Source organism: Parambassis ranga, chromosome 12 (assembly GCF_900634625.1).
Source record: "Parambassis ranga chromosome 12, fParRan2.1, whole genome shotgun sequence".
NCBI lineage: Eukaryota > Metazoa > Chordata > Actinopteri > Ambassidae > Parambassis > Parambassis ranga.
The window spans coordinates 7,766,098-7,791,286 of NC_041032.1; the positions used below are offsets into that span (position 1 = coordinate 7,766,098).

The following is a 25,189-nucleotide window of genomic DNA, read 5'->3' on the forward strand; positions in this document are numbered from 1 at the left end:
GGGGAGTGCAAAATAAAAAATCTTTTCTGTGAGACGAGGGAAAGCATGACAGGTGGAAACTCAGGTAAAAATCCTCAAAATTGGACATAAGTACAGCACTTGAGTAAACATACTTGATTATCTTCCACCACTGATTCATGCAGTTTACATTATTATCATGCAACTCTGTCAGTTTATTCAATTGGAAAGAAGGCATCACCTTCTAGGGTTGATATATACAAAACTCAGCTTAACAACCTATAAAATGTGTAGATTCTGGGTTGAACTGTGCAGCTGTGGTTCATGTGCTAGAGCAGTAGTCCACTGACTGTGAGGTTAGTGTTTTGATACACCATCTTGGCTGGGCATAGGGTTGAGCAAAATGCTTAAATATACGCTCCTCCTAGTGGTTTCGCCATAGGTGTGTGAATGTGTGCATGCTTTTGGGTGTAAATTAGGTAAATGTGAAGTACTGCCCATTCCATGAACATGCACTAACAAATGCACAAAATGTAGCATACAAATACATCATAATCTCTGCACAAAAATCTCACAAATCACACTTATAATATGTGTGGTAAAAAGTTTTAATTCCAATTGTTGGTCTGCATGTACAAATATCTATAAAAGGTGAAGACTTTCACTCTTTCTATGTACTATGTACATTTTGCAGCACATGTTATCTGTTAGTATACCCTTTCTCCACAATTTCCTTCAACTGTACATATAGCTCCTGCAGCTGCAGGGTGCTTGCAGGCAGGAGGCAGAATAATTCATCAAAGCATTGCCATGATTCAAACACAACAGTCAAATCATGCAAAACATCATCAAGTGCTTTCATATAATTTATATATATATATATATATATATATATATATATTATATATATTCTATAAGCTTTAAAATCTTTGTGTGCAGCTTATATGTCAAGAAAATGATTGAACACCAGCGGTAACATTTTCTGTTTGGGAGTTTTGGGAGGTATCACAGAGATTTAACATTTCCTGGGTATTTGTTAGAAATGTGGTTTAGCCACTACAGTTTTTTTGTTTACATTACAAAACAACAGAAAGCAGCAATTTGTGAGGGTGTGGTACATATTTCTGCTATTCTTTGGAAACAGCTGCAGAAATGTAGGAAAGTAACAAAAAGAGGAGGAGAGTTTGACATTTAAACAGGACAAACGCCTACAAGGACTCATCGAGCAGGACTATAAAACCTTACATTATAAGGCTGGGTCCAAACAGTGACAGAGATAAATTAAATGACAAGGAACCCAACATATATTTGTAGTATTAAAAGCTGTCCCGGAGCAGATACAGTAAAGGGTGCAGAAGAAAACAATCATTTTTATCACCTCATTCTCTTTGCATTCAATGTGGGATAAAGAGGTTTCTGGCTTTGTGCCTCTGTATATTTGTGTGTGTGTGTGTGTGTGTGTGTGCATGTAAAGTGTGGAGCATTCACTTGTGATTCTCCTGATAATGTATAGCAGAGTCATCAAACAGAGGGTTCTTCACTTCCATCTCGCCGGTCTGTTTAAAGAGCACAGAAAATGGATTATCAGTCAGAAAACATAAGAAATAATTAGCAGTTGTGTGTGTGTGTGTGTACCCACTGGTGCAAGTCCAGGGCACTCGTACACTGTGAAGTCTCCTCCCACTTCCTCTTCATCTGACGTGACATCAGTGTCTATGACTTTCTGTTCAGGTTTGTTACTGAAGTCGGCACAGAGATGGTAAGGTCAGAGGATGTGGTTGAAAATGTGAAGTCTATACAGAGACACGACAGACAAGCAAAAGGCATAGAGAGGGCGTTGCACAGCGAGTGGAGAAAACTTACTTTTCCATTGAGAGCATCTGCTGTTTCTGATGTTGATAGTGATACATTTGAGCGTTTTGGGCCAGAGTCTTATCTCCCATCTGAGGACAAATGGGAACGGTTGATGACACATGTGAAAACATGCATCATTTGGTTACATAGAAGGAGAAGTAGTACGGAATTGAAACAAAGCAGGTTCTAATAACAGCAGTCAGAAATCAGAATGAGACGCAGGCTTACCGATGCACCGTTGGCTGTGACAGGAGGCATGCTTGCCCCTTTGAAAGCAGGGTAATCCACCTTCTCAGCAAGACGTGAGTCTTTCTGCAACCTGTAGGGGACAATGCGAATCTGAGTCTCCTGCAATTCTGAGGGTTTCTGTATCTTCCATTTAATAAGTTAAATAAGTTCATAGTTTAAAATACATATGTTATCAAGACATTACTACCGAACTGCATTAGTTATACTTGTCTGTGCTAAATACTTACTTGATGTAACAGACAGTGGCCAGAATCACTGCCACAGTGCCCACCACCACACACAGTGAGATTACAACTGCAGATAGATACAAAACATTTGATTTGTTATGACACTTAGGATTATTTTCTTCAACAAGATGATATGAAACTTAAATGTAAACAGACACACATAAACAATAATACAGCTAATAATTGTGTTACTTAAATGATAAAATCTTGCTGATATTCACGGCAACAACCACATTTTGATAGTGACTGGTCACACCCTGATACCTCATCAGATAAAACACCTACAGCATAAAATAATACTCACTGACAATAATGTTGTCATTTTTGGGGGTTGGCACAGCTATAGGACCAGCTCGGCCGTCAGTTCCTGTGACTCTGGGCTTAGGGGTTGGTGTGTTAGGAGGGTCGGTCAATGTAGTGTGTGGGGCTGCCGTGCTGGTACCCTGGTGTCTCTGTCTGAGTTTGGCAGCTGACAGTGAGGTGATGGCAGCTGAGGAGAGAGAAAGAGAGAGTTCTGTTTGAGAACCAAATGGCAAAACCTGTCTTGAGAACTAACACAAACCAAGAGCAGCAAAACAGGATATACTGTGTTTGTTGCCTGTGTATTACTGCATGTTCTCACTGTTGCAAGTTTCTTACCGTGATGTTTGGTTTGCTGTTGTGTTGTTTTCAGATCTGACACTTCCTGTTTTGCAATGATAGACTGAAGGAAATCAATTTCTTCGTCCAGGTTGGAGTAGGAAGTCACTAAAGAACAGATTAAAAAAAAAGAAATTCTCAGCTAAACAAGCACAGATAATATCAAACAGGAAACTTAAAACAGGAGGAAACTGCATTTCAACTCTTTTCTATTTATTATCAGGACTGGATGCATATGGTAAAGGCATGCATACATGAGTTTAAATGTGTTTTCATGATCTTGCGTCTGTAGTGATGGACAGGGAGTGTGCCCATGTGTGTTGTTTGTTTGGGGTGACTGGTAAAAAAAGGAGACAATATAAAACTGTTGTTAACAGCCCTTCAGGCCAGACAGTGATCCACATTCCTGTAGAACTACTGAGGTCTCCGGGGTGACCGGGGTTGATAGTGTGTGTGTGGCCAGAGGAGGAAGCACTGCAGGGGGGCAGGAGCAATCAGCCAAATCTCGGCTTGACTGGGCCTCAGTTGCTACTGTTACAATGGACCCCATAGCTCACAGCTAATGGAGGTGATCAATGTGTTATTTCCCTCTATAAAGTTCTCCTGCAATATATTTTTAATCATACATTACCTTAAAAGACATAGAAAAAGTGACTGTATAAAAGAAGATAATGAATATAATGTTTTAGAATGACCGTTCACCATCCTGGGCCAGCATATGAGCAGTTGTTTTGCATGACATCCAAAAGCAGTGTGAAAAAAACATAAATGACCAGCACCAGCAAACTAAACAAATGTGTTATTACACTTACATTAAATTAATGATTACAGTGTCACTTTCACTCCAGAAGGCCGGCCATCTGGCTCAGCTAATGTGTATGATATGACATGCCAGCACTTTCACTGGCTGCTTTTGTTATTTTCTTACCCCCCTCCACTAACGGCCATTTAGTGCACTCCATAGCAGGTGTCTGTGGAGGCGGGATGCACCATCTGTACTTTGCAGGTGGCTGAGAGCACCAACTGTGCCTGTGTGCCAGCCAAGGAGCATGTGCTAATACAGGTTTTCTTTTTAAAGGATGGTGGTATCTTATGCTGAAAATCTGCAGCAAGAGTAGATGGGACACTAGTGTATGAGGAGAAATCTCACCTAAAAAAAAGTGCTGAGTGTATGTGCACGTGTGTGGATTGTCACACACTCACTGAGCTTGCACACCTCTCCTTGTATAGGAGAGTTTTGTCACTGGCTTGATAATGACCCATAGCCTCTTGTGAGCACCCAGGGGGCAGTTGGGTACAACAAACAAACACTAAAAGTCTCAACAGGGAATGTGTGTCACACACATCTGTGCTGTTTTCTTTTCCCACTTAAAAACCATTCACCTCTACTCCTCCAAACACACACACATACACACAGTCACTTCCTCCAACTTTTTCTTTTGGATCAAAAAAGCAAAATATCCTAACACTAAACTGTATATATTACACTGTTGGTGTTTTGCATCAGAATTCCCAGATAGATCACACTCATAACATGAGTTACAGATCTTTTCACAGTAAAGCTGCAACTACATTTTTATGTATTGTGAAGGCTGCTGTTCTTTTTTTATTTGGATCTATGGTTGATAAAGTTCAATATAGTTTCCAGATTTGGCCTTCTTGTTTATTTTTCGTTGTTGAAAAATATTTTGTATTGTCAAACACAGGTATAGTACACAATAATTATATACACCTATATCTCTTCATGCATGTTGTGTTGGCATATTTGGTTTAATCTGAGAACATCTGTTTTTGAATTTTTTTATTATATGATATTTAAATGTATTAAAAATGTTTTCAACTCTCAGCACTCAGCACAGTGCCTCCTCTTCAGTTAGCATTTATAATATATGTCTGTGGGTGCTGTCATCCATTCAGGTCATGTTCTTGGACTCAAGGATCCAGCTGCCTCAATGTAAACTCTTGGCTATGGATAATGTACACTCTCAGTGTACCCTGCTGCCACCTAGTGGGCAATTTGGTACATGCAGGAAGTGAGAGATGAGAGTACAAATTAGAAGAAATAGTCTGAACAGGTCACAGTTTAATAACAAACTTGTATTTACTTGCTGTTTTTTGGAATGAGGAAGTGCTTTAATTGCTATTCAGCCAGTGAAACAGTTTAGATGGTTCGATCTTAGTGTACCTTATAATTGTAGCACTGAGTCACCCTCCCACCTGTTATAAAAAGTTAGTCACGGCTGAATGAACAGCTTTGAGTCAGTACATGATATCTCTTAACCAACAAACAGTCCCACCTGCCTTTCATCCACTGTTTTGGAAAATGAGTGGCCAATAGAAACAATATGAAGCCTTCAGGATGTTTTAGGCCAGCTGCAGAGTCATAATATGAATGCAATAATCAGAGAAAGATGATTATAGGTAAAGTAAGTAAAAGGTTGGGCAGTAACAGTAAAAAAATACTTCAACAAATACAGCTAAATAAAAACAGCCCTGCCTTTGGCATACAATTTGACTATTTATACATAACATGCATGTTTATGCTCCATAAGCTCAAATGACATGGCTTTGGGGCATACAGTGTGTTTACCAATGGCAGTGCACACCTGTAAGTCAAATACAGGCAGGCCCTGAGGCCCTGCTCTCAATAAAAACAGAACTGCCTGTCTAAGTTATCCATTTACTGTTTGTACTGTACTGTACGCTCATCCACTCTGACTGCAGCAAATATCAGACCTTTTAGACACCATAGTGCTGGGATTTTGATGACAGGTTTATTTTACATTGTGCAGGATGGTATGATAATACTAATTTTATTGAAAATAATTTTGACATCCTAATGCCTGATTCAGTAGGCTGCAGTGTAGAGGCCAAAGTATTTCTTGGCCTTATAGCTGTAGCTTTAGCAGCCTCGCACACTACTTCCAGGTTTTTTAAATGTGACGCAACTCGCTGCAGGCAGCCGAGGATGACAGCAGCATCCTGGATCAGCTGAACAGCTCTTCTGTCATCTTTCGTTCCACCCCGCTGCTTTAATTCAAACATCGTTTCTGAGAAATCCCCACCGTTAAGCTAAATCAGAGATGTTTCTGACATGCATGACATGACTGCCTCTTAAGCTGAAAACCGTGAAGAAAGTGCTTTCTGACATCACCGTGATTAACATTTAAAAGAGTAAAACAGCTGACAGACTCAAAGGCACAACATAAAATCACATAAAGTGATTGCATGATATTTTCATTACAGTTCATTGTTCCTTCAATAAAAGATAATCTTCTAAAATATTAGGATAACTACACTTCAGCCTCACCACCACTAAACTTACTGCATCTGACCTGAACCTCTATAGTCTCATTAGCCACTTGTTAGCAGTTGCAGAATGATGGAACCAGATTTCACTACCAGCTGGATCGCAGCTCTTAATTGTGCATGTTATTGATATAATACAAGTGATGTACATAAGTATATAAATGAAAATCGTCCCATTCTGTGTATCGTTTAATGTATTTGCATTCAGTGTGAAACAACACAGTCAGCCTCCTTTGTGGATCATAGTGTTCCCCCAGGGCTTTATGTAACCACTTCAGGGAGTTTATAGGCCTACGATGCACTGCGTCCCTAAGACCACACACGTGTGCATGCACATCAACAGTTCAGATCAGACAGATTTTTTGGATACGGTGTAATGCTGAGGATCCGAATAACTGATGTGTCCACTGAGAAAAAAACCTCTCCTCTTCTGCATGATGTGACCTTTCTCTCTTTGGCATGTTTGCTTCCCTCTCTGATGCTGCAGCCAACAATTTGAGCCAAGTTTGCTCTGGATCCTCTCCTGCCGCAAACCCATCTAAATTATTAATCCTGCAGAAAACCCACATGTGCCATCCAACATAAACACATATACACTCACACACTCCTACTGAGGCAAGCTAGTCACTTAAAGATGTTTTCTCTGTCTAATTTGTTTCTTGAAATATGCTGCGTGTGCCAGCAGTTCAGTTCCATGTCACAGAAATTGGAAAAATTTAAATTTATTTTTGCAGCTTGGCTCGACATTCACATTAGTGATGGAGATGAAGGGCAACAGAGAGAGGGAGAGAGATGTCATCTCAGTGATTAAGGCCGCCAGCGCGGGGGCGATGCATGTGTGTGTTGCAGACACAGCAGGGGCAGGGGCGGATTAAAAAAAAAAAAAAAAGAGGATCAGACTGAACCATAGTTGTCAGAGCTGGGTGGTAGAGAAGGACCACAACAAGGGTGTACAGTGAAGATATTAGAGACGGGAACAGAAAAAGAACAACAGTGAGTCAGTGTAATTGTTGTAAACGTCACATGGGTTATTTAACTGAGGGCCTAATTAGAACAAGGATGAGCAGACTAGTCATCGAACTTCAACTTTTCTGTGTCATCATTAAATCAAACACTGTGTGTTTGCTAAAAAAGCATCAGGGGAGAATTTACTAATTTTTTCTTCGCTCCTTTATCATTTAGTTGAAGGCTATTATAATTTCCATAGCTGTAGTGCTCATTGAAGTAATGTTTGTATTACAGAATAAGTGTAACATTGACTCAATTAGAGAGATTAATCCTTTGTTATCACCATCTACCAGGTGATTCTTCTTCATTTCAGATGTGTGTGTGAGGGTGGGTGGGCGGGTGACTTGATTGTATCTTCCTACCATATTGCATCTTGTGCTTACAGAGTCCTTTCTCATTCTCCTGTAATGGGGGCACGCAGGAACCACAGTAGGAAGAACCAGGCTTGCAATTGCGTCTCAGTTTGGCACAGTCTATAGGGCAGGGAGCCCTGAGAGCTGTACAGATAGAAAGACAGAGAGCGCTAAAGGTGAACAGCTCAGCAGGGGTTCATGCTGGCATAACAGACAAGAAGGTGGTGTGAGGTGAGAAGACAGAAAGGGATGCAGCCAGTATTTTAGAGGGATTAAAATATTGGCTGGTCAGGTCAACAAGTTACACATCATTGCTGCTAAAACACTATGAAAAGAAGTCATGACAGACCAAAGAGATTCAATGTTTAATCAGCTAGGCCTATTCCAATAAATGGTGCTCAGAACTCCACACTAAAAACCCTTTTCTGATTTTTTTTACTACACAAAGGAAGTGAATTAACACAAGGTCAGTGATGTCAACAAAGATGTGTTATCAAAGGAGAACCTGTGCAGAGAGGGAGTGCTGCAGAAGGGCGGAGGAATGGTGCTTTTGCGCTTGTGTCCACATACAAGCATATGCTTGGTGTGTTAATCAATATCTACTGACTAAAAAGAAGAATCAACATTTAAACCAGTAGTGTTGGCACTTTTAATGGAAAATCTCTGCTGTTTCATATGAGGAAGAGGAACCAGGCTATCTGCACCTAATGACAATTAAATAATTAGGTTCAGATTAGTAGCAGATGTATGACATGGATATTAGATGTGTAGAAACAGGACTGTAACCAACATAACATTAATTTAAAAAAAATGATCACACATTCTTACGTCACTGACTGGCCTGCGTCTGTGAGTGACGCATGTGTAACCTGAGAACTTTGTTTTTCTTTCTACAGTATTTGTGACAGAAAGATACAGAAAGGGCAAAGGGTTGTGTGAGAGGGAATTATGAATTATTTTTCTGAATTTTTCTAAATCTTTTGTGGCTCATGGTCAATTCTCTATTAATCTATGACTAGAAAGGTAAATATTTACCTGAGTCCTGTGAATCACACAAAACTAACAAGCAGGTAGACGACTCCCCGACCATCCCAGATTGCTGCTGGCTCCCTTTTTTTCTCCTGTTGCCATGGCAAAGTAACAACTCTATCACTTATGTATGATTGCCGCCTAGCTCCTGGAACATTCCTGGCATTTGTCTGATGGAATTAATATTACTAACATTACCAGATGAATTAAGTTCTCCCTAACATACATCCAGCTGTAGTCGCTGCCTTTGCTTGTCCCTCCCCTCTCAATCTCTTCAGCTCATCCATGAGTGCTGCCATCAAATTATTCTCCTGCTTATTTTTTATGCATCTGTGATCCCAGGCAAATATCGGTCAGTCAGCTTGCCACTGTGTTTTAAAGAAATATCTCAATTAATACATATAATGCATGAAACAAGAATTATACTGGGGATGCTACAAGTCTGTATCATGTATAATCTTCAATGCAAAATTCTACAAAAAAAACATGAGTGTGTGTGTTGATAGTGCAGCTAAAATCTCAGCAGCACTCATCTGCACTTCATCTGTTATTCATCATTGTGAAACGTTAATGTTGTGAGTGCCGATAATTATTCTCCTCACACACAAACAGGCAGGCACAAACCTTTATGTGCTTCATTATAAACATGTGAGCCTGGAAACAGTGAGAAAATGGTGAGGAAAAGCAAGTATAAATCTGCATTCATTACCATTCACAGCAAGCTGGTGCTTGAGAAAGTATAAACTGAACAGATTTTGTTACGGTGGCCCTGACAGCTCAATACAATAAAGTTCAAGTCGAATCCAAATCAACGTCTCTACTTGAGCTCTCAAGGCTGCCGTACAGCTAAACAAATAAAGACACTCATCATGATAATACAATTACAAAGCAGCTGAAATCTATGTAGCAGCATAACAAAGGAGCCACAGAAATGAATGTCAAGTCACACACAAAAATGGCCTTGCATCCTCCCACACAGTGTTGTCGCTAATTAGAGAGAGCTCAATCAAGGAGACAAAGGAAAGGAAACACAAATCATGAGACAGATAAAGAGGCTGGATTTGGAAATGGATTTCTTGCATCACATCAGTACGTTCGGGCCTCAGCTAATACAGAGGAGGTGTGAAATAACATTATGTAACTCAGGGACTCACAAAGTAGTCCTTGGAACGAGTGAAAAATGACTTTCACTAACCATCTGTTGCTGCTGTTGCCAGGCTATGTGCTCAGCAGCAGCTCTGCCAGCAAGATATGTGAGAGAGGCATTCTCACACAGCCCACACTCACACACCGACACATGCAGTATGTATACACACACACACACACCAATACATACCAACTATAGTTTCATTATACAGATACAATACAACAAATGTCGCCCAATCTGTGATTATGTGTTTGTGTGTGAGAGAGATTTGGAAATAGGAAATGGGTAGACCAGGAGGGTCATACACTACCATTGTGTACATTTCCGGACCCTCTGATAGCAGACAGGAAGTGAGCCAAACACTCCAAATCAAGTGGAAACATTAAAGAGCTCCAGCTTGGTGGTGTCCAGTTGATATATAGCCACAGTGCTTAGTTCCACATGGATAAAGAGGGTGCTTACATGTTTGTGTGTGTGTGTGAGACTTAGACTGAGTATAACAAATAATGGATGGATCAGAGGTTTTAGCCTCTTTCCACATAGACTTTTGCTCACCTCTGAGACACCCTAAGGGAAAATTCTACCACGTCAACTGCACACTTCCTTCAAAAAAACCCTTGAAGACGTAAAATATAAAACACCAAATATGTGGAAATTGTCAACCTTATCAGTTTCAGTTATGTAGGTGTTGGTTTTCCACCACAATCTGAGGCAGTCTGACATTTATAATGGAAACTGGGGCATGAGTTTGCACCTGTTTAACTCACGAGCAAGCAGCATACACACACACACACTGGGTAGACATGAGCAGGAAATACACCTGTGGTTATGCAAGTACAGAGAGAAAAGGAAGTGAATAAGAAAAAGTCAAAAAGACTTTCCACCTAATGGAATGTAAGCAGGCAGAAGAATGAGGTGTAACAAGGCTTCGTCTTTACCTTTATCTACAACACTGTCTGCCCTATCTCATCTTATGACTGTTCTGTTGCAGTAACTTCTGTCATGTCAGAAAATGATGAATCAACTCATTACAAAGGTGGTCATTACTGGCATGTCATCATTATTAGAGTGCAGCAGAGAAGTAGACCCTGCAGCAAACAGAACAAAGGTTAAAGCGATTTAGATCATGTCAGTGGGTAGGCAGGTAGCTAATTTTAGCGTCTTCATTTATTTTAATTTTCATTATCGCTGTGTTAGCTGTGCTTTGTATTATATGCGGCAATTTATTAAATAATATTAATTATTGTGTGTGAGTCATTGGATGCTTTGGCACACAAAAACCTTTCATTAGTTTTTCCTTTTGTCATCAAAAGCAGCTTATGTGATTCTGTGAAACACTGACACAGCTAGAGGCAGACCTCATGTCAGCTTTCGACATATGTATGTATAGCCTAGATAAAACTCCGTCTTAGGTCTTAGGTAAAACCGTCACCTTTCTTGGTAAGGATGTGGCTACATGCAAATGCAACCCACTGCACTTAAAACCTGCTGACAAAGAAAAATGTGATTTTCTGATTTGTCACTTTTCATCACAGAAAATGGAAGAGTGACAAGCGAAACTGAGCATTAAATGGATTATTTCAGCTCTGACTGTGCCGACTGGTTTGATCAAATGTCGGTAAGCTCTCTGTAAGATGATTAAGTCTTCTCATTTCCTGCAGAGTTCTGGTAAGACCCAAAAATAAAGAAGCCTGACAAGACAGTGTGAGTGGTGGTGGCACTTATATTGAGATACCCAATTTGAGACAACAAAGGCCTCTATGAGGAAGACCAATACTATTTGATCAAAATGTTTTCAGGCTGATGAGTCATTTCAAGTATGACGTTAAACCCACTGTATAGTTGGGTTGTCATTTTCTCCCCCCAGACACCACAGTGGCTACAAAACAGATCCCTCTGAAACCAGAATGAGCACTTTGTTATCTTTGACCTGCATTTCCTGAAAAGCATTGAGATCATATGATACAAATACATCCTCCTTTCTTATAGGTGATCATTTGTGTCTACAGCAGGTGGTTAGCGTTGTATTATCAATCTATTGTCCCAGTGTTTGCAAAAAAACCCCTTTCAACATTCACTAGAACCACAATCTTATTCCTCATTCCAGCCACATTGTTGCTGCAGATGTTTCCTGAAGTTTCCTTAAGAGGTTAAGTGATTTTCTATGTAAGAGGCATTCCCATAAATAGACCGTATAATAGTCAACATGTACTCCGAGGCTTAAATGCCAGGTTTCTGCCTGAACACTGATGAAATAACACAAACTTGGTCTTTTAACTGCATATGCTTGTATTCATTTGTGTTAATATCTACTCTCATATATCGCCCTTATCCTCTTCTACACATTATCTCCGGTCTCCCGTCATCAACTCAGTGGCTTTTATGTCCCCTGGCAGCAGACGTGCGTCGTTCAGCCTTACTCTCTTAATATGCTCTACAACACAGTTGACTCATTTTTGCTGCAGATGAAAAAAGAGGTGGTTGACTGTGTGTGTGTAAAAAAGAGACCAGAGTGTGATAGTGTAGATATGAATGGTTAAAGCTTAACCCTGGCAGAATAAAAAAGGCCTGAGGCAAAGGCTTTCTGAATAACAATCACTCTAAGGTGGGATTTGTGAATGACAAACTTGGCATTTAAACGTGGCAGCACAACAACGATCAGGCTCAAATAGAATACTAAGAAATAAAACTGTTTTGTAATTGTCTAGAGTTATAGTCGGGAGACAACATTTGACCTTTCTGGGTGATGCTAACTCAACGTGCCTCATTTGAACTTGCATTATACAACATATTCTGCATGTTTAAGTGATTAATTCTGCATCTTGGCTGGGGGAAAAGACATAGTTTATATAATCAATTGGTTAAATGGAGATTTTGGATTACTTCTGTGCCAAGAAGCTAATGTTCATTAAAAAGCTTTTTGGCATATTTACACACACAAGTCAGTGTTTTACTTCATTACCGCAGCCATTAGAGTTTTGTGGCTGCATAAACCTTTGCAGCAGAGAATCTGTTTTTTTTCCTGGATGGAGAAAAATATGACTGCAGTTAAATTATGCAATTCCACAGTGAAGGAAAGAAAAAAACTGACACGTCTTATGATTTCAACACACCATAGCCCACATACTGACACACTGTCACACGTTCGTACAAACAAGATGCATTCAAATGTAGCAGGTGTTGTCTTAGAAACTGACTGCTGGTGAGGCCAAACATATATTCTTTTCAGAATATGAACAAAAAAAAGAAGCTCCTCACTGAGAGAGAATGTGTTATTCAGGTAGAATTTTAACATTTGAGGGGACTTCTCAGTCTCTGTGTCCCTGCGTCTTCCACCTTTGCTACACATCATTTTGATTTCATGACTTTGTCAGACAAGTGGGCAAAGACATTCGATAACTGAGTGGATAAATGGTGGAATAAATTCACAAAAAATGTGTTCACTTTAGTTTGTTAATACGCAGTGCAAGCACAGAGTGATCCCACTATTATGGGTTCATGTTGTGAAGACATAAACCTGTGGGCTGTGGCCATTCCCCTCCAGTTCCAGATAACCTATCAACCAATCGGCTGCATTTGATCTGTACATACTGTCAATAACCAAAGGAGATGTGTTATTGACATACAAACACCCCAAAGCCTCAATATTGGAAATTCCTCATTCGGAGTAAACAGACTATAACTTGTCAATGCAAGTCCATGTGATGTCCTCTGAAGTGCTGGTTACACGCCTGTGTGTGTGTCTCAGATAAAGATTGTACAGCTGTTGCTTCTCCCACGGGTGTTCTGTGTTAAAAGCTGAGAAGTGGATTATCTTCCTGGCACGCATCAACAATTGCTGCGTAAAAACCCATAACACACACACACACACACGCAACCAAATCTGTACCCTCAGTGCAGTCTTTATGATAACCAGTTCCACCATTTCTATTTTCAAAAAATTCTAATTTGCTTGGATTATTAGGATAAAGCTGGGAGGGAGTTAGCAGCATTGTTTATCATTGTCATTATCATTTCTGTCTCATAGAAATAGTCCTTTATATCTGTAATAGTTCAAAGTCTGACCTGTACACAAAGAAATGTATGAAGGAAACTGACAAGGATGATTTTTCTCACCAGTGTCTTTTCCTTGTGCACTTATATTTGTTCTCACCTGTTTAACCTGTCCAAACTGCAGTCTAAACACACGGGACGTCCCATACTAACAAGGAACTAAACTGACACCACACACAACAACAACAAAAAGTCTCACTAAAAGTCTGCACCCTGTTACAATCCTTCGTTTATTATAAATAAAAGAAGGAAAACAGCCTCTGTTGTCTGGCTGTCACAGCCTTTTCAAAGTCAGGTGCCACAGCAAGGTAACGAAGGGGGCAGACGGTGCTCTCATTACTGTGGATAACAGGCTCGACGGCTTACCGTGCGTGTGCTGTGAGTTTTACCTGGTAGTCTAGCACTGACGGAGACAACACAGAGCAGGACAGCGGCGAGCAGCAGCAGCGAGGCCCGGCGCTGACGCGCGTATCGCGGGCTGGGGAGCAGCAGCATCCTCGGGTCTTCTCGGGGTCGGAGAGTCCGGGTGTTGTTGTCATTCCCCCATCACCTTTGCTTTGTGATGTTTGTTTGTTTTGTTTTTCAATGCTCAGAAGCTTCTGCGCAGGGTACACACCGGGATAAACTGAGCAGGTAGCACCGTGGAGCGGTCTGTCTGTCCACTCTGCGCACTGTAATCCGTGGCAGGGCTAAAGATAGCGGAGCTTTAGGCGGGGGAGGAGGGGGGTGGGGATGTGTGTGACGTGCTGCCTTCAGGGGCTCCTCGTAAACGCTTGTGCTGCAGGCTCCCAGTAATTTTTACTGATCAATTACTCAATTACTGATCAATTACTATTATAATGAACCAGTTTTCTGCTTTTTGAGGTAACACAATGTCGACTAAGCCTTTCAATTAAAGAATTAAAAAGTGGGCCTGTGATGACTAGGATACAGTTACCTTTAATGCTTGTGTAGTGTTGAATATCTTTCAGCGACAGAAATTAGTGTGTGTGTGTGGAAAGAAAAATCAGCCGAATAATTCACTGGCTAGAGAGAAAAACATGTTTATAAAACATCAAAACATGGAACTTTTCGGCTGTAATTTAATCATTTATCTTTGCTGTAACTCCTCTCTTGCGACTTACAAATTCCCACATCAAGGCACATGACACATGAAGGCAACAGTTTACTCAGTGATTAACCAGGGACCAACGCAGGAGTGTCTTGAGACGTGATGACGTGGAAGAACAGGTTTAATAATGTGCTGCTGGGTTTCACGTATTACATGTTTTGGAGTGTGATGTGTGCTGGTAACAGCTGATATTATTTTAATACTGGAAACGCTACACTTTGTCAAGTAATCATCTCTTATTAGTGGATTTATTTTCATTCAGGAACATACATTGTGTTGTGTCATAGTCTGAGTTAATGGGAGGAGGCTGAAAACAACAGCAGGCTGCAGCAGGTGCAGTAAAACGATGCCCTCTATTTTAACTTGAATGAATACACCTAAAAATAAATAAACATCTATTGTTTCTCTGTATTGTTACCCATTCTGTCCATGGCAGCTGTTATTATGCCTGGTCTGTTTGCATGCTTAAAAGTCTTTTATAATATAATAAGGTCTGTCTCATCTTCTCGTGACAGTAATGTTCAGAGAACTGACATTTTGTTTATCTTACATAACTGCCTCTAGCAATATGCAGCAATATGAATAAAGACAGTAGGAAATATTGATTTTATTGACAGCCTCAGCACACATCCCAGACAACCAAACAAAGAAAAGATGCTGTGAATCTTTACTGATACGTTTTGCACTTCCGCCACAGAGATCTCAGAGAACAGCTCTGCAGATTATTAAATAGCATGAATGAATAATAATAATTAAAAAAAAAACCCTGTTTCATGGTCCTTTTATCTGTGTGAAGAATGATGTACACAGTCCTGAGGTATACGGTTTGGCAATGCCTAATTCAAGGCTAAACAAAATTTAAAAAAAAAAAATAATGTTGGATTAAGACTTTAAATTAGCTCAGCAGCAGGAAAAGGTCCCATGTATGAACATATTCTGGCAAAGGTTTTTCCAGACCAGCATCAGCTCACATGTGACACAAGTTAAAAAAAATCTGGTATGGGAATAAAAAACAACTGATTACAGACATTTCCATTCAAAACATTGCATAACATTATTACACATATTAATGTGTGGAATATGTGAGAAAGAGACACCAAATACCTACATATAAGTCTTGATAAAAAACAAAATGCATCAAAGAAATAAATCAGGCTTTGGTAGTAATTAACTGAATTTAACTAGCCTTTTCAGTTTGCAACTAAATTTTACCAAATCTTTATGAATGTACCAAAACATTAGTTTTTAATTAGTTCCTCATATTAAGGTGGACATAAACATTGCATCATTGCACAGTGTTGACACAACAATAAATGACAGTTGGCAATTAAAAATAGTTATTGCAACACAAATAAATGCAAAAAGTGGTCACTTCTGTTTCCATCTGCCATAGATTAGATTACACAAAGTGCATAGGCCTGCAGAACAACTGCAACAACTTCAAGTCCTTCGAGTCATCTGTAGACCTTACTTCTAAATAAACCTCACAAAACAATTTTTTTTAACCAAAAAAACACTGATTTTAAAGATTCATGGTGGCATGACTTTGTAAATAAGAGAAGATTTAACTGAGATGCGAGCTTCGGTATTATATTATTACACACATTGCACACAGACACTCACATGCTCTCATTAAAGAAAACGGAAAACACACCCAAACATTTTTGAAATGGGCCAAACATGCATTCACACACTTTAAATTCCCTGAAGTTGTTGAATAGTATGAACTAAAATAAACTTCCTAAACAAGTTTCTCTCCTTCATCTACTAATATGGTTTTACTGAGAAGTTAGGGTAGCCAACACCACCTACTGGCCGTGTAATATTCCACTCACCATTACTGAATATTCCAACAGTACTTGTTTAAGTGAAAAGGTGCAATCTAAATTAACAACACATCGCATTGCATAAAAATGTAGCAGGGTACATTTCTGCTGCCTTATCTATTGTTTTATCTAGGCCACTCTAAGTTCTAGTCTATGTCATCATCATCAACAACACAAACACCTTATATGTGCCTACAACAGCAACACTAGAGGCTGGGTTTAAGGTTTAGGCAACAACAGCATATTTCCACTAACAGCATTTACAACCCCTCATTCCTTGTGCTACACAGCACAATTTCACTTTGACTATACTGAGTCATCTTCTCAAAGTCGTGATGTGAGTGAGGCCATCACTCCCTGATGCTCCTCCATCAGTTGTAAACATGCAGGCTGTGTCTGTTAGAGCTCCATGTGCTGTGGGGCAGTGAGGGGCTCTGAGGCACATGCCGTTCAGGAACTGACAAGGGAGCAGTGTCAGCGGTGGTCAAGGATTTGTGTCTGGTCTGATGTTAGTGTTTAGGGTTTGAGCTGATTTTGCTGAACATGGTTCAGTCCTCTCATTCTCTGTTGTGCAGAACTGTTGTTTTCCTCTGAGCTCTTCTTCCTCCTCTTCTTTAAGCAGCACCTCTTCATTCTCTAAGATAAACTCCAGAGTGGGCCCTCTAGCTGGTCCTTCCTCAAGCTCCCCCTCCTCTGCCAAGCGGAGTTTTATGTTCATGCTGACAGGCTTTTCTGTTTTATCTAAACAAAGAGAAAGAAAAAAGTTGAAGTGACTCTGACTTTTGATGGAATTAATGAAAATATCAATCCGTTATCACAATTGTATGTAAAAAGAGGAGGTTCTCTGCCCTTGACACCAGCTTTTCACATGGTTTAGCATCAGCATCAGCTGATTAGCTTTTCAGGTTAGAAAACCAGTAAACAACCAATTAATTTCTCTTTGTAGAACTGTAAATTAGCTTGTAATTAACAGCTGGTTCATTTTAAAAGGATAAGCAACTGATACATTTACATTAATTTTAAGTTATTGCGACTAATGATGCCTGTTTAGAAGCCAGAAAGTGACGTTTTTTTTCCTAAATGTGTCCTCTTTTGATGAATGTAATATAAAATAACTTTTAAAAGGACAGCAGTGAGTCAATAAATGCTGAACACAGGTTTATTTTGAGAACATTTTACATACATATATCGTTAAGCTGCCTTTAATATGCTTTTTATTTACCGGTACTCTAAAACACGTCCTCAATAGAATAGAAGCATGTTACAAGAAATGGCTTCCGAAAGAGACGTAGCAAGTCATAAAATTCGCCCAAGCCATCCTTTTTTTGGCCTTTTCATGGGATTTATTAACCAAAAACAGAGAACATCACTGGCTTTCTTTGTCTACTTACCCTGTCCAAGCTGCCTCTCTTTGGGCAGCAACAGCACATCAACATTGTGATGTTCCTGCAAGGCAGCTGTAAGTATGGCCCCCTCACGGCTGAATAGGAAGACTAGTGGCAGTGTGATGTCCTCAGTGAAGTCGCCATCTCCTACCATCTGAAAGAGGGGAGTTTCCTCGCTATTGCTTCCCTCACGGTGGTCTAAAGAGAAGGGGACCGAAGGAAGTGGTTAATTTCTGTGAGGTACAGACTCATCGTTAAATACACAACCTCTAGTTTCAGTTCTTATGGTTATGATCCTCACCTATAAAGATGGCTCCTATTGCTCCTGCCTCCTGCAGCCAGCGAGCCTTTGCAGCAAACATGCAGTCACCACGCAGAGCCAGAGCGATCCGGCCTTTTAGCTCCACTGTATTTTCTATGGGCCCACATGCAGTGTAAGGAGAAGCTTTCACTATACTGCCTTTCACCTGTGTCACAGGAAGTCGGTATGTTTTAGTGAATGAGACAGAGATGAAACAAACCTTATAGATGGAACAAGAACATTATGAATGCTCTCTCACCCCATGTTCCTGCTTGGTGAGGTCCATTCCAAACTTGGCAGGCCCTGCAGTGAGGACTGTCCTCCCCAAGAATGGGGGGGATATGAGCTGAACAACATGAGGCACCACCACTTCCTCCTCTGGTGTCTGGCTGACTTCTGCTACAAGTTTTACCCGGTACACTCCTTTATGCTCCTAGTACAACATTTTGAAGACAGATTAAAAACAGTAATCATTTGGGCTGTTGAATTTATTGTTTTTCCATTAAATGTCAAGTGTCATGCATGCATTTGTAGGACATGCAATCAGGGAATTTGTGGACATAGTTTATCATAACCTTCCTGAAATTAATGGAATACAATAATTATATTATATGACCTAATTTTCACTTGACTGAACTAGTGTTAACACATTTCTTCTGAAACATTTATGAAATTGGTAACGTACCATAAATATAAAACACACACAAGCATCAAACTAATCAGATGATGATAATTGATAAATAAACTTATCATATTATAAATATATACTGTTCAATGCAATGTCATCAATGACATCTGATCTGTATAATTTTACCGTGTAGACAGATCCTTCAGAGGATGCTTGTTACAAAGTCATGTATAAAAAAATAAGACATGTAAGAAAACGCAATGTAACTGAAATACCCTTCCTGTGTCTCCTGCCATGACCTCATTTAGTGGAGTGAGAGAAATGCCCATGCTTTTCAAGAACTCCACTGGCTCCATGCCATTATCATGGAGCGGCAGTTCAATTTCCCTGTAAAATTTAACACACACACATTAAAACCCACATCAACTGTGCTATAATCCAAAAGCCCCGTTATAACTAAGCACACCTGATGGGTAGAGGGTGGAAGGCTCGCCCCACTCCGGTGAGGTACTTATAACCATCCCGAATGGTTTTGGCAAACGAAGGGTTGTTGGGGAACAACGTCTCTGTGCTGGGACATGAGTGAGTAAACAGATCCTCTTCTTGAAGAACGGGAACAGACTCCTGGAGCAGAGGGCACACAGTTACACGACAACAGACCTACGTTCCTACTATATCTCAGTTAATGTGATGTACATACATCACACTCTTAATTCAGAATATTATACTGCGGCAATACATAATAATTTGAAGCAATGTAACTTAAGTATGTTACCAACTACATTATCTTGTTAAAACTCTCACCGTATTGTTTCCATTACAGGGCAGCTGAGTTGTGGACAGAGAGATCGGCAGAAGATGAGCCTCTGTGGTGAAGATGTAGTTATCAATATCAATGGGTAGCTCGCTCTTCTCCGAAAACAACAAGTACAGGTATTTAAACATCTCAGCCAGAAAGAACGAGTCCATCCTGTACACACACAAACATATACACAAAAAATTCATATTTATAGGTCAATTACAACAGACATTCTGTTAAAACAGGCAAAACTTCGATCAGTCTATAGTTGAGCTACACTTAGCTGTGTTTATTGCTTCTTTACAACTATTTTCTATAGGCTTTTTTAGCCTTTCCTGTATGATGACATGAGGTGGGACAATACTCCCTGACTATCCTGTACTTTGTGAACATCTTTGTCTCTAGCAGTACCTGTCTTCATGCATCCCTGTGCGGACATCTTGCACCGCTGCAAACCCGCAAGGCACTCTGGCATAGGCATTGAGCTTTTCCACTATGGACTGTCCCACTCTGAGGTAGTAGGGGTCGCCAGTGGCCTGCACAGAACAAAATAAAATCTTGACCATGCTTGCTTAAGACATAAAGAATGGTACGTATAATATTGTTTTGTATACATAATATAGTACAAAAAGGAAGTCATTTCTGTCGGTGTGTTTTTATACCTTGTAGAGGTAGTAGGTGCTTTCTGCAAACTCTGGTCTCAGTAGGTGTTGGCCCCAATGAACTCTGAACTCAGTAGTAAAAGCCTTCAGCAAGATAGAGGAATTTAGTAATTTATTTTATATTAGTATAGCATCACTTAATTTTCCTACGGGGATTAATAAAGTTAATCTTAATCACGGTATTTACCTCTGGAAGAAACTTGTGCTGCTTAGTTACTTGGTAAAGCATCTCATGAGTCTCAATGGCTGGTTTCAGATCTCCTCTCAAAACCTATTAAATAGGAACAATAAATGTCATGGTGGAAATGTAAAATAAATACTATGCCATATGTTTTAATTGTAGTAAATGTGATATTATAAGTTCATCTTAAGACAAAGACCTGTAAGCCAGGGAAGAATGCCAGAAGAGAGTCCATCCAGCTCCGCACGCTTACAGTGGGGTTGTGCATGTGTACATTGAGGAGCAGGGGAGGCTGGCTGATGTACTTCATAATGGCATGGTAATGCTATTACACACAAACATCATGCAAAAATATATTAGTAAGGTAAGCTCAAAAAATATCTACGCAGATAATGCTAAAAACAAGCAAAGTTTCTGAATAGATGGAAGACTTACAACATTGAACCTCTCCAGAAAAACATTGTCTCCTAGCAGAATGTACGCCTTCATCAGATACTCATAATATGAGTCGATACCAGCACCAACTCCACTATCTGCAAACACAGGGAGAGGTCCGTGTGAGAAACACCTGTAGTTGCAGGATGCATCTCTTGGTTTTGCACTTTGCATGTTTGTGTTCAAACCATCTTACCTTTTCTGACCCACTCTCCATTATGGATATTAATGATTGTTCCCACCAAGTCACTTCCTCTCTGTCTCCTCTCCCAGAGGACATCCAGAGCTTTCCTTGCATGTTCCTGTAAGAAATAATAATAATTACATACTAAATGTGTTAAAGGAAAACATCACTTCCCATCAGTTGTAGCCAGCTACAAAGCCACCACAAAAACTGGTGAAAAAGTTTCTTGAGGCAGAGGAAAGTAATACCTCAAACACAGACTCTCCTGACAGTCTGCTGAGGGCAGCAAACTCCAGGATCATTGTTCCTGCACATGCAGTGCAGGTGTCTGATTCAGTGCCTGTGCGTGACAGTGGGTTAAGAATGCCATACCGCAGATTCACCTGGTAAACCAAAAGAGAAAATAATATCTGACTGAGCACAAAATAGTTCAGTTAGTTTATAATAATTACACCATGTGATATTTAACAGTGAATACCTTAGGGTAAGGTAGGCCACTTGTGGTGTTGAAAGCAGGCAGTAATCGATGGCCTAGCTCTTTGGCCATGTGAAGGAGCTCACCACTGTACCACTGCATTCGTTCCCCACGCTGCCGTAGCAGGTCAGCCATTATGTGGCCTCCCAAAAGCCCACTGATAAGAACAGACAGATGTAAAACGTATGTTTTTTTTTTTAAAAAAAATGCAGGTTTGGTTGGCCAGGGATTCTTTTTAACACCAGATTTCTTTCTAGTAACAATTGCTGTGCAGTATAAATAGAACAGAAAAAAGTCGGAAAAATGTCATACCCTAAAACTCTGATGTTGGTCTCAAACACCGACACAACCACATCATTGTCCAAGCGTACATCACTCATAGCCTTCCTCACTGCATCTTCAAACTCATCGAGCTTGTTTAACACCTGTGCACACAAACACACAGGTTTTAATTCAAAAGTCTTGGGGGGAAATTTGAATGCTTATAAACATAGGAAAAGCAAGTACTTACCACCAGGGTATCAAGAGTGTCAATCAGAGTGAGAGAAAACCTACAGAAAAGGTGGAACACATGTTAAAAACTGCTGACAGCTGGCACAGCACAGCAGAGCTGTCCCACTTTTCATGGTCTAGTTTAATTTGTACAAAACTGTTGAATTTTCATCCAAATTACATTATGCTGTGTGTGGTTCATAAATTAGAAGGCTATGATGTATTGCCTTCTTCAAAGGGTAATTAGCCCCTGCCTACTCCGAAGATGAAAAAATGTTGCATGTTTGCAACAAAATATAAAATGTTTGCCAATGTAATCAAGGATATTTTAAGAGTAGAATTAAAGTATTTACAGTTGACTAAAGTTGTAATTAAAAAAAATGTATTTCACTGGACTTTATTGAGTTTAATGAGTTTGTTCTGATCTGACACAGGAAACTAATGCTGCTGACTATTTACCTGAATCTTACGATTTCAAATGTTAAAGGATAATGAACTTACTTTCCGAGTGAGTCATCTATGTCTCCCCTGTTGGGCTCCTGACCGCGAACCCTTCCTCTGCAGCTTAGCGGCATTAGCTCATCAGCTGGATAGGCATATTTCTGCACAGAAACATCCGTAAATAACAAGCCTTCTTTAACACTCTACAAGAAAACATGTCATTAAGGAAAATGCAAAAATCACTATAATAACAGTTGTGCCACACTGTCGTACATTCAGCAACACCTGCCTCCTAAGACAATCATTGTCAACAGTGTTTCCACCAATACCCTTACATACATACAGCTACCATTTCCTCTTAACTGATAAATAACCTACATATTATTACAACTAATAATTACATCAAATTGAAAACCTTACCATGTAACTCCCATAAGCATGGTCAAACATTTCTATGATCTGGTGCCTGCAAAAAATATATACATTAAATATATATATAAATATACTGAAATACCTTTTCATTGTCACTTAATTAAGAACCCACATAAATATTATTTATATATGCACATCTAGAAGTTGTACCTGATAGCAGTCTTCTCCTCTGTCGTCATGCTCTGGCTTTCTTGACATGTTGCCCACCCAAGAAGACAGCTGATCAGAAGTATCTTTAGCATCAACCCTGTGCCTGGAGGGTAGTCCCGTTTCCTGGAAAGATTCTCTCCCATTCTCTTAATGTAGTCTGGCAGTCTTAGGATAATATGGACAGCTACTGTTCTTTGTCCAGCGCCCACACAAAGTCAAACAGTCCAGCAGGCACAACTGTCCTGTGGAGCCCAGGTCATCCTCTCCTTGGTGGACAAACAGCTAACGTTTTGGCTAACGCCTGTCGACGTTAGCTACCTCCTAACTCCATTTCAACACATCCACCCTGGTTGGTCTTTATAGTTTGATTCCGTCCTCTTTTACAACCACCACATGCCCACAGAGCAGTTCAGGTGACCGCTATCCATGTAAACAATAGAGGCAGCAAGCTACAGCTCTGCTGTTGACGTTAGCATTCTAGTAAATAAAAATAACTGACTACGAAGCACCGAAACCCGAAACAAGACTATCGGTACACTACTTATTAAGTGCTAAACTGCTAAACACTATTAGGAAGTCATTAAAGTAATAGCATATATACGATACAATGGCCAACACTAGGAGGGTCCCTGTTGCTAACCGCTATCAAGTTGCTAGTTCGCCGCCAGCAATGCTAGATAGTTAGCAAACGAGCTAATAAGCTAAGCATGAAAAGTAAGGTAGTTCAAAACATCACCTGTGTTAAAAAAAGAAATGGGCCCCTCGCCGTGTAAACTGAATGACATGCAGTGAAAAGGACGATGACACGTAGCCAAGTGTCACTACATACCGAGCTGTCAAAGCTTTGTTGCTACCCGGCTAAGTGGGCTGTACCCAGGGTTGCCAGATCTGAGTGACAGTCTCCAGCAGGGTTGCCAGATCTGAGTGACAGTTTCCAGCCCAAACTGAACGTAAAACCCGCCCAATGCGAAAAAACAGCCCAAATCACAACCTCCCTAGAATCTTAATGTTAAGACTGCCGTATGCAAGAAAAACACGTCATAAGCACATGTAACTTTGCTGCTGCACTAAATAACTAAACAAAGTAACACAAACAAGCAAAGAGTGCAATCAGGCAACAGTATAGACTGGCCAAGCCTTCCTGATTGGTGAATCTGCCAATCTTGGTGTTCTCTGGCAAATGTCAATCACCCTGCACGGTGTTGTGCTATAACAACAGGCCCCACTTGTGGACATCGGGCCCTCATACCACCCGCATGGAGTCTGTTTCTGACAGAGCAGAAACATGCATATTAGTGGCCTGCAGGAGGTCATATTGCAGGGCTCTGGCAGTGCTCCTCCTGTTCCTCTTTGCACAAAGGAGGAGGTAGCGGTCCTGCTGCTGGGTTGTTGCCCTCCTACAGCCCCCTCTACGTCTCCTGGTGTACTGGCCTGTCTCCTGCTATCTCCTCCATGCTCTGGACACTGTGCTGACAGACACGGCAAATCTTCTTGCCACAGCTCTCATTGATGTGCCATCCTGGATGAGCTGCACTACCTGAGCAACCTGTGGTTGTAGACACAGCCTCATGCTCCCTCTAGCGGTGAGAGCACTGACAAAATGCAAAAGTGATCAAACCTCAGACAGAAAGGATGAGAGCAGAGAACTGGTCTGTGGTCAGCACCTGCAGAACCTCTCCTTTATAGGGGTTGTCTTGATAATTGCCTCTCATTTCCACCTGTTGTCTGTTCCATTTGCACAACATCAGCTGAAACTGATTTACAATCAGTGTTGCTTCCTAACTGGACAGGCTGATTTCACAGAAGTGTGACTGACTTGGAGTTACATTGTGTTGTTTGTGTTCTATGTATAAATCTGAAA

General features: G+C 40.4%; 2 protein-coding genes across 2 annotated transcripts; both read right to left on the minus strand.

The window, feature by feature from the left end:
- Nucleotides 1-1,020: 1,020 nt before the first annotated feature.
- On the minus strand, nt 1,021-14,511 carry npdc1a (neural proliferation, differentiation and control, 1a). Its single transcript, XM_028418684.1, has 8 exons — nt 14,216-14,511; nt 2,928-3,035; nt 2,593-2,778; nt 2,289-2,355; nt 2,041-2,131; nt 1,822-1,901; nt 1,598-1,697; nt 1,021-1,514 (listed from the first exon to the last, which is right to left on the minus strand). Exons 1-8 carry the CDS (start codon nt 14,319-14,321, stop codon nt 1,443-1,445), a joined length of 810 nt encoding a protein of 269 aa, XP_028274485.1. The 5' UTR covers nt 14,322-14,511; the 3' UTR covers nt 1,021-1,442.
- A 1,026-nt stretch (nt 14,512-15,537) lies between these two features.
- LOC114443869 (ER degradation-enhancing alpha-mannosidase-like protein 3) lies at nt 15,538-24,206 on the minus strand. Its single transcript, XM_028418215.1, has 20 exons — nt 23,329-24,206; nt 23,167-23,212; nt 22,807-22,907; nt 22,325-22,364; nt 22,126-22,238; nt 21,817-21,970; nt 21,587-21,721; nt 21,351-21,456; nt 21,155-21,252; nt 20,919-21,044; nt 20,726-20,809; nt 20,539-20,622; nt 20,288-20,412; nt 19,882-20,047; nt 19,544-19,701; nt 19,353-19,464; nt 18,709-18,882; nt 18,450-18,615; nt 18,155-18,346; nt 15,538-17,504 (listed from the first exon to the last, which is right to left on the minus strand). The coding sequence occupies exons 1-20, from the start codon at nt 23,469-23,471 to the stop codon at nt 17,248-17,250; spliced, it is 2,580 nt and encodes an 859-aa protein (XP_028274016.1). The 5' UTR covers nt 23,472-24,206; the 3' UTR covers nt 15,538-17,247.
- Between the last annotated feature and the right edge of the window lie 983 nt (nt 24,207-25,189).